Source organism: Lithobates pipiens, unplaced genomic scaffold (genome assembly GCF_037356315.1).
Source record: "Lithobates pipiens isolate NorthernLeopardFrog02 unplaced genomic scaffold, aLitPip1_a1.2 Scaffold_27, whole genome shotgun sequence".
NCBI lineage: Eukaryota > Metazoa > Chordata > Amphibia > Anura > Ranidae > Lithobates > Lithobates pipiens.
Window position 1 is genome coordinate 83,140,149 of NW_027507788.1, and position 10,425 is coordinate 83,150,573.

Genomic DNA, 10,425 nt, shown 5'->3' on the forward strand with positions numbered 1-10,425 from the left:
GTGTAAATGACACTAAGGCCGCGTACACACGGGCGGACTGTTCGCCCAACCTTGTCCGCTGAACAGTGTTTGGGCAGACAGTCCGCTCGTGTGTGGGGCTTCAGCGGACAGTTTCAGCGGACAGTTGGACGAACAAGGTCTTACGGAAATTCCGAAAAACTGTCCGCTGAAACAAGGTTTCAGCGGACTGTTCGCTCGTGTGTAGGCTTGTTCGGCCAACTAAGTCTCGCGCATGCTCAGAAAGGATTTCCACGCCGAAAGCTATAATGCAGTGTATAGGACGTCGTATTTTTCGTCCCGTCGTACGTGCCGTTCACGTCATCGCGCACGGTTTCAGCAAACTGTTCGTCCGTCGTGTGTGGCCATGTCCGTCCATGCTAAGTTTGAGCGGACTGTTTGCCGAAACTGTTGGACGGACAAAGTTGGGCGAACAGTCCGCGCGTGTGTACGCGGCCTAACAGTGAGGAGTTTAACCACTAGGTGGCAGTGTAGGAGTTAAGTGTGTCCTGGGGCGTGTTTCTAACTGCAGGGGGTTGTGGCTGTGTGTGACACGTAGCTGATCTCTGCTCCAATCACAGGAAGCAGAGATCAGTGACACTGTCGCTAGGCATAATGGGGAGATGCTTGTGTACATTAGCATCTCCCCATTCTTCCTCCCCGGGGTTAAATGTGTTACCTAGGGAGTAATTCTAACTGTGGGGGGAGGGGACTGACTAGGGGAGGAGACCGATCAGTGTTCCTATATACTAGGAACACACAATCTGACTCCTGTCCCCTGACAGGACGTGGATCTCTGTGTTTACACACAGAGATCCACATTCCTGTTCTGTCACTAGCAATCGCGGGTTCCCGGCCAGAATGGGAGATCCCACCTACGGACGTCATATGACTATGGGCGGGTAGGGAAGTGGTTAATATTGCACCTTTAGGCTTGGTTCACAGATATGTGAATTGGATGAATATTTAACCGCATCCAATTTGCATAATGTGAATCAGACCGGCTTTCAATGGAGCCGGTTCACACGATGCGGTTTTAAAAAGGGTCTGGTGCAATTTCGGGTCCGGTTCAGGTACAATTTCAGGTAAAAATTCACACCTGAATCGCACCCGAACCAGTGAACAGAACCATTCTGTTCACCAGACTGCTGCACTAAAACTGCGGCCGCATATGTGTGAATCCAGCCTAAGTCGCTGAAATAATTTTTAGGATGCTCCATCTTCCTCTAACTTTGTCATTAGCACTAAATATGTACCGTGACAGCTAGCGCCTTCCCAGCCCCACCCAATAATCTTTCCAACTGCTCTGCAATGTGCCAGACCCGGCAACCAACATACTATTTGAAGATCATGGCCTTTGTGACCGATTGCCCTATCTGTCCTTCTAAATATTGAGTCCCCTACCACCAATATCTGTCTACCATTTTCTGTAACCTTGCCTGTATCCTCGTTGGAGGAGTTGTTCCCCTGGCAGCTAGGGCAGGCACTCTGCTCCAGCAATGCCACTCCGGAACTGATATCCCCAGAATCACATAACCAGAATATTTATTGGGATGTGACAGTTCAGAACTGGCCTCGTTAATGCTCTTCCCTTTACCCCACCTTCTACCTGTCACCCAACTACCCTGCTCTGGTGCCTGCTCTCACCTCCTCTATACTAGCTCTTGCCAGCACATGACAGGCACAGTCAAAACTCTTTCCTGTTGACGATGCTTTGCAGCATTGCCAGTTGCTTCCTGAGATTCAGAATCTGGGTTTCAAAGAAACAGCGTGCTCACATTTTGCGCAGCAGTATTCACCCTTGAATTATATGTGTACTGAGTCGCATTGCCATTCCCGCTAAACATGTTTTTTACTAATGTAATGGGAGATCATCCAGGAAAAAATAGGAATGATATTTTTTTATAATTCATTGTTAAGCTTCCTTCTAAACTTTAGTATATTGTGAGCACTAGTTGTTTTTACTGCTGTCTGGGACTTCCTGTTTACTAATCACACGGCCCTAGATGTCCTATACTTCCTGCTCACTAATCATTAATCAAACGGGAAAACAGTATAATGTTACCTGATATAAATGTACAATTTGAAAATGTATTTTATTAATAAAAATTGGACAGTTTTTAGAAGGCTTCACATTTTTGAATTCTGAATACAAATTTTCTAAATTTTCAGTATATTTATATTTATAAAGTGAATATAGCACACCGCTTTCTGCCCAATGCAAAATACGATTCTGTTACTGATTTCAAAGGGTTCCTTCGTGCTATTATTTTTTTCCTCAGGACATGTGGCCTGGTGTGGTTCAGGATTGGATGGCTGCATGACTGAATAAATAATTTTGAAAGGGACTCCACACAAAACAAAAAAAAAAGGCATGAGATACCCTAAAAATCCATACCAGACCCTTGTTTGAGCATGTAGCCTGGCTGAGCAGGACAGGGGGGGGGGAGGCAACAAGCATGTACCCCTCCTTCTTCAAAACCATGCCAGGTAGGGTTACCACCATTTTATCAAGCCAAACCCGAAAACACTTTAACAGCGCATGAGAATGTAATTTTTTTTTTTTGTAGTATATCCTATAGCAGCGATGGCGAACCTTGGTACCCCAGATGTTTTCGAACTACATTTCCAATGATGCTCATGCACTCTGCACTCTGTGTAGTTAAACATCATGGGAAATGTAGTTCCAAAACATCTGGGGTGCCAAAGTTCGCCATCACTGCACTATAGGATTGCAAAAGACCTGGGACAACGTTGAGTTGGATTGTGGCACATGTATTGTCCCGTGACGAACAGTGGGTGTGGCCAAATAGAGTTAGTAATGGGAGAAGCTTAAGGAACATAGTTAAATCAAGCAAGGTTAGTCCCCAGGTCAGTCTGTACTCTAGTATATCCTCCCCAAGTCAGTCTGTCCTCAAGTATGATCCCTTCCTGGTCAGTCTGTCCCCCAGTACATCCCCGCAGTCCAGACTGTCCCCCAGTATAATCCCCCAGGTCAGTCTGTCCCCAGTATAATCCCCCCAGGTCAATCTGTCCCTCAGTATATCCACCCCCATGACAGTCTGTCCCCCAGTATAATCCCCCCATGACAGTCTGTCCCCCAGTGTAATCGCCCCCATGACAGTCTGTCCCCCAGTATAATCCACCCACTTTAGTCTGCCCCCCAGTATAATTCCACCCACTTCAGTCTGTCCGCCAGTATAATTCCCTCCACATCAGTCTGTCCACAGGGTTTCAGGTGGATTAAAACCCGGACTGTCCGGGTGAATCCGGGACAGGTGGCAATCCTAATCCCAGGCCACATGCCCTCAATAAGGGGAGACTGGCAAATCACCTTGTCCCTATGTTGATAGTGTAAGGGCCTGTTCTCCACATGTCTGGCCCTGCAAATGTGTTGTTGTGCAGGGAAAGAGGGGAAGGTTACTGGAATCTGGAAGTCCCTTTTTAAAATCACTGGCTTTGATTTATCTGCCTCATAGTAAAGCACACACTGACCATTAAAAAAAAAAATGCCACAGCCAAAATATAATCCAAGGACGTATATATCTCATGATGATCCTCTCCCGCTGATACTTCATCACATATAATAGCTCTCCGGCCTGCTGATGAATGTAAACAAGCCCAAATCAGACATATCGGAATAAGGACACATTTAACTCATGGGAACATTTCATTTTGTACCCTGTACGGGAATAATTACAACATATATTATGGGTATTAAAGACAAATTGTCAGCAAATGTTCTTTAAATTAAACCTTTTTTAAGACACATGGAGACTGGATTTTAAAAATTCTTTTGACTATTGTTAGTTCCCTGGCTGTCAGGCTGGTTGTAAGGATTTCTGACTTTTCTCTGGCTTTCCTTCAAATTCGTCCCAAGTGAGTGACTGAAAAACACTAAAACAAGAGAGATGCAAAACAGCCAAGTAATTAGCATTTTCAGAAAGAGGTTAGCAATGGGAAGAACATATATTTGTATTAGATAAGAGACAAGATTTAATTTAAGCTCTTTGTTTATTAATACATCATTTATGCAGGCCATACACGGTCGAATTTCGAACGAATTTTCTTTTCAAAATCAGAAAATTCGTTTTTTTTGTGATCCGATGATGCCACCATTGATTTTCGAAATTCGGCCGACCAAGCCTTCAATTTCACCTCATGTTGCTACAGAAAAGAATTTTCTTGGCTGGGAATCTTCTTTTCTCTCCGTACATTTTCTTTTATCTCCGTACATTTTCTTTTATCTCCGTACATTTTCTTACGTTTCTCGCACGATTCTCCCATCATTGATTAGAAAATCGTTCGTTTTTCTAAAAATTTCCAACATGTCCGATTCCTCAAATTTTATTTCTGCACGAAAATCGGCTGTTGCTGCAGCCCACTAATGGTGCGAAATTCATACGAAAATTCTTAGATACGATTTTCGAAAGAAAATTCTTTCGAAATTCGAACCGTGTATGGCCGGCATAAGGCCCCTATCACAATTGTGTGACCCGAAAGTTGCGCGACTGTGTCGTGACTTAAAGCAATGCCTGTGTAATCTTGAGGTCTATGAACCTCAAGTCACATCAAAGTCAGACCAAAGTAGTGCAGGGACTACTTTGAAGTTGCTGCGACTTGAAGTCACACAGATATGAATGGTACTCATTGGAAAACATGGGGTACGACTTGTCATGCGACTTTGCAGTCTTGACTCACAGGACAGGTCGCACGAGTGTGAAAGGGGCCTTAATGTATTTTTTTTTGCAAGCAGTGGGTCAGAATTTGATTTGGTATCAGCCTTTTGTAGTCTCTATATAGCAGAGCTCAGTCAGAGAGGGAGAAGCAGCAAAAGCAGCCAGTCAGTTGTGCTGTAGTGCTTATGTGTCAATATAAAGCATGCTGATGGGGGGAGAAAGAGTGATAAAGAGATGAGCTCATCAGTCTGCAGATTCTCCCTTCTCTGTTTAGTCAATCTGGGCAGTGACAAAACCTGTATATAATACTTAAATTGTATGTAAAGTTTTTTTTTTTTTTTTTTTTGCTTTTTTGCTTTTTTGATAGAGTAGAGAAGGGTAAAACTCCAGGGTTTGGTTATAATTTGCCTTCTGTTTCCAGCTGTGGAATTTTACTTTCCTGTCCCGGAGATGCAACAGGAAGTGAGAGGGAATTCCTAACTCAGACAGTTGTTAACAGAACATTTGCCCTATATGTTAATTTACGCTCACTACTTTCCTCCCATTTTCAAGTGTCAGTGGCAATGGCCACCAAGACAAATGGAGAAATTTCCCCATTAGGGCCACACAGACCGCAAATAAAACTTGGCAGGGTGTCTAACCCTCACCCACCCCCCAACAAAAAAAAATTTGACTATGCATGCAGATTAACTGTAGCAATTAATTAGCTCACCTGTCTTGCCATACAGAGCTATTTCTGGCTATGTTTGGTCATGCTGTGTAGCATAGCTTTGTAAAGCTCAGAAATGGGTGAGCAGAAATATAAATCTTTTGGCAGTTTGGCCTCGTTCACACTGGGCATCTTAAAGTGGTTGTAAACCCTTACAACACACTTTGACCTACGGGTAAGCCTAGATTAAGGCTTACCTGTAGGTCCAAGAAATATCTCCTAAACCTACACGGTTTAGGAGATATTTGCCGAAAGACAGGCACCGCTGTCTACGGCGCATGCACCGTAGACAGCGGCGCGCAGGCGCACTGAGCGCGGCACCGTCAACGACGAAGATGCCGCGCGTAGCGGCTCCCGTGTGACTGCGAGGGAGTGACGTCATCGCGGCTTCGCCGAATGACAGCGGCGGAGCAGCGTGACCCCACCGAGAAGATGGATGCGCCGGACTACAGGGGACAGCGGTGACATCGCTGGCTCCTGTGTCAGGTAAGTGACACATAATGGACTACTATCTGGTGCATAGTAGTCCCTTATGCTTTGCCTTTGCAGGGAATGAAAGAGGAAGTAAACTCATCAGGGTTTACTTCCTCTTTAAACCGTGCCTTGCACAGGGCTGTGTTTACTGCCACAAGGATGCTCAGGTATTGCGTGTATCCCCATTCTGGTAGTCCCATAACTGTCAGTTGGGATGCAGCTGTTGCATAGACATCCACTGCTACCAATGTGAAAGCTGTGTGGGTTAGGGGCCATGCACTCACACCAGCACAAATATCACATTGGGAGCAGCGGCTTTATATGTGCTGCTGCGTCCCAATTGAAAGCTATGAGGCTGCTGACACATAGATGCAAGCAACACCTGTGCATCCCCTTACCAGTAAAACATGTCCCTGCATGGGGAATAGATTAAAGTGCTCCTTGTGAATAAGGCCCTAAACCAGCTCCCATTTATGTATTTTAAATGTGTATTTACCTGTTTTAATGTACTTTAAAGTGATTGTAAACCCTCACCTTTTAAAGCAACCCATTCAATTTAAAATTGAAATAAAAGGCAAAACATTTGTGTATAGATATAAAAAAAACATTACACAGATCTCATTCTCTTTGTTCTCAGCTGCATGAGAACTAGGGGAAGAGAAGCTGCAGAACACTGATCTTCTCAGTGAAAGGCTGCGCAGGGGTGGCGTGTCAGGACATATCTGCTCATTGGGGGAGAGCAGGCTGAGTTCCCAGCATAGCTAGAGAACTGACCATGGTGTGTTCTCCTGCACTCTGATTTAATGTGATGACAACTTTCCATGTGCTTAAAGTGGTTGTAAACTCTTACAAACCACTTTGACCTACAGGTAAGCCTAGATTAAGGCTTACCTGTAGGTCCAAGAAATATCTCCTAAACCTACACGGTTTAGGAGATATTTATAAAAAGACAGGCACCGCTGTCTACGGCGCATGCGCTGTAAACCGTGGCGTGCAAGAGCACTGGGCATGCCGCTGCTAACTGGGATATGCTGTTAGTGGCGACTCCTGTGCGCAAATCCGGAAGAAGATGGACGCTCCATGCTACAGGGGACATCGGTGACATCGCTGGCTCCTGTGTCAGGTAAGTGACACATAATGGGCTACTATGCGATGCATAGTAGCCCATAATGCTTTACCTTTGCAGGGAGACAAAGAGGAAGTAAACCTATCAGGGTTTACTTCCTCTTTAACACAGTTTATTAAACATTACCGTGGAAAGAAAAGGAGATTTGACTAGCAGAAACACCAGGGTTTTTAAACAAAGGAAGCAATACATAGAGAATAAGACACTTTTTCATACAAGTACATGGTACAGCAGTTGCATATCAGGAATATGAAATGTTGGGTTTACAAATGCTTTAACTTTAATGTTTATGTACAACATTCACATATTGGCAAACTGCTAGAATCAAGATAAAAATAACTAGTATTGTTTTTAATGAATTAATGTGTCTCTTTTTTTCAATTTTTCTCTAGCTTGGACCACTGGAAACATGAATAAGCATATCTTCTACAGCATAGTAGTTACTTTTGTTCTTTTGGTCATTATTTACCTTTCCTATTTATACCATGCCAAACCAAACATTGTTGTGTTTACAAACATTGTGCAAAAAAATGAAGTGGTTTCAAGAACAGAGGAACCAGTCATTGAGAAGACTGTAGAAGAACCAAAACCTCTGACCGGTATGTGGACTGTCAATGCCATTGGCCGTTTAGGTAATCTAATGGGAGAGTATGCCACGCTTTATGCTCTCGCCAAAATGAATGGCCGACAAGCCTATGTCTTACCAGGAATGCACAGCCAACTATCAAAGATCTTTAAATTAAGATTGCCAGTGCTCCACCAGGATGTAGTTAACCGCATCAAATGGAGGCATTACGGACTTCATGACTGGATGTCTGATGAGTACCAACATATAGAAGGGGAATATATTCATCTCAGTGGATACCCATGTTCTTTTACATTTTACCATCACATAAAAGATGAGATTCTACGAGAATTTACATTCCATGACTTCATTAAAGAGGAATCTTATGCATATCTGAACAATGTACGTGGTGACAGGAAAAATGTCACTTTTGTAGGCATACATGTCCGTCGAGGAGACTATGTGCATGTTATGCCCAACACATGGAAAGGGGTGGTTGCTGACAAAGGATATTTGCAAAAAGCCACAGACTATTTCAGAAAAAAGTATGAAAACCCACTGTTTATTGTAACCAGTAACGGGATGGACTGGTGTAAGGAGAACATTGATAATTCACTGGGAGATGTACACTTTGCTGGAGATGGTCAAGAGGGATCCCCAGGACGGGACTTTGCCCTTCTCGCACATTGTAACCACACCATCATGACTATAGGGACCTTTGGTATTTGGGTGGGCTATCTGGTAGGTGGTGAAACCATCTATTTAACAAACTATACTCTGCCTGACTCTCCTTTTCTTAAACTTTTTAAATATGAAGCTGCTTTCCTTCCGGAATGGATTGGGATTCCTGCAGACCTCTCTCCACTTCTGAATAAGAATGGTTAATGATAACTCAGGAATAGGGATGGGCGAATGGCTTGGACCAAGCATAAGTGTGGGCCGAACTTTGGTTGTTCAGATGATCAGCAAACACCGAACAATATGCGGCGTTCGTTGCAAATTCGAAAGCCGCTGGAACACCGTTAAAGTCTATGGGACACTAACATGAAAAATCTAAATTTTAAAGGCTTGTATGCAAAGTATTGGGGACAATTTTTTTTTTTTAAACGGCTGTTTTTTCGGGAGCAGTGATTTTAATAATGGGGAGTGTCTATAGTATGCCTGTAAAGTGGTGCATTTTTCAGGTAGAACCGTACCGCAGCAAAATTACATTTCTAAAGGAAAAAAGTCATTTAAAACTGATTGCGGCTGTAATGAATTGTTGGGTCTCGGCAATATAGATAAAACTCATTGAAAAAAACAACATGGGGTCCCCCCTAGTCCATTACCAGGCCCTTTGGATCTGGTATAAATATTAAGGGGAACCCCAACCAAGAATAAAAATAAAACATTGCCTGGGGTCCCCCCAAAATCCATACCAGGCCCTTCAAGGTATGGTATGGAAATTAAAGGGAACCCTGTGGCAATTTCTTTTTAAAAATGGCATAGCCCCCCCCCCCAAAATCCATACCAGACCCTTATCTGAGCACGCAACCTGGCATGCTGCAGGTAAAGAGGGGGGACGAGAGAGCGCCCAACCCTCCTGAACTGTACCAGGCCACATGCCCTCCACATTGGGAGGGTGCTTTGGAGTCTGACCCCAAAGCACCCTGTTCCCATGTTGATGGGGACAAGGGCCTCATCCCCTCAACCCTTGCCCGGTGGTTGTGGGGGTATGTGGGCGGGGGGCTTCTTGGAATCTGAAAGCCCCATTAACAAAGGGACCCCCAGATCCTGCCCGCCCCTATGTGAATTGGTAACAGGGTACATTGTACCCCTACCATTTCACAAAAAAGTGTCTAAAATGGAAAGAAAGACAAGAGACAGCTTGGGACAAGTCCTTTATTAAAAGATAAAAAAAAAAAAATGTCCCACGATGTAAATCCACGCCGCCCGATGGACCAAAAAAAAAAAGCTGCAACAGTTCCGCCTCCATGGTAGGCTCCCACCGAGTGATGCTTCTTCTCAATGACAGCTGTAATATAGCTGAGGGCGGGGTCACCCGGAGACGTAAACAGGTGACCCTGTCCCCTCTTACACCACGGGACTTCTTTTTTTTTTTATTGAAGCCGGGGACCCCCACACAATTATTTTTTACATTTTTAGTTTGGGGTTCCCCTTTATATTTATACCAGACCCGAAGAGCCTGGTAATGGGATGGGGGGAACCCCATGCTGTTTTTTTCAATGACTTTTATCAATATTGCTAAGACCCAACAATTCATTACAGCCACGATCAGTTTTAAATTACTTTTTTCCTTTAGAAATGTAATTTTGCTGTGGTACTGTTCTAAACACGGGAAAACTGTGCCACTTTACAGGCATACTATAGATAACCCCCATGCACTATATTTAAAGGAATATTTAATTTCTATTATATTATCGCTATTCCCGAAACAAACATCTGTTTAAAAAAAAATTAGCATTAATACATGTCCCCTGGGGCAGGACCCAGGTTCCCAAACGCCCATAGACTTTAACGGCGTTTGTGTGTTCTTCCGAATTTTTTGCCTGTTCGAATGTTCTGGTGCGAACCGACCCGGGTGGGTGGGGGGGGGGGATGGGGTTGTGTTTGGCTCATCCTTACTCAGGAACTTCCCTGGAGATGAACAGAATGCCAAAAGTATTTGACTAGGATCTATCCCTCCTGTGGAGATGATGTTGCATTTCATACAATGCAAAAAGAAGATTCATGTTGCATAATGTATTACATTGCTATATATTTATGAACGTTAGCAATAAAAATTAAATTTTTACCCATAGTATCTAAATACATTTCATGTTTAAATTATTGAGATTAAAAACTAACATTATCCACTCTATTCAAAAAGTGTATA

At 43.6% G+C, this 10,425-nt stretch overlaps 1 protein-coding gene across 10 annotated transcripts in view; it reads left to right on the forward strand.

The window, feature by feature from the left end:
* LOC143933945 (galactoside alpha-(1,2)-fucosyltransferase 2-like) overlaps positions 1-10,134 on the forward strand; it is a 299,455-nt gene extending 289,321 nt beyond the window's left edge. For all 10 annotated transcript variants that reach the window (XM_077457132.1, XM_077457136.1, XM_077457134.1 and 7 more), the window contains one exon: positions 7,378-10,134. In XM_077457132.1, the coding sequence (XP_077313258.1) occupies positions 7,395-8,435 (1,041 nt within the window). In that variant the 5' untranslated portion in view covers positions 7,378-7,394 and the 3' untranslated portion in view covers positions 8,436-10,134. The remainder of the gene's footprint in view (positions 1-7,377) is intronic.
* The last annotated feature ends 291 nt before the right edge of the window (positions 10,135-10,425 follow it).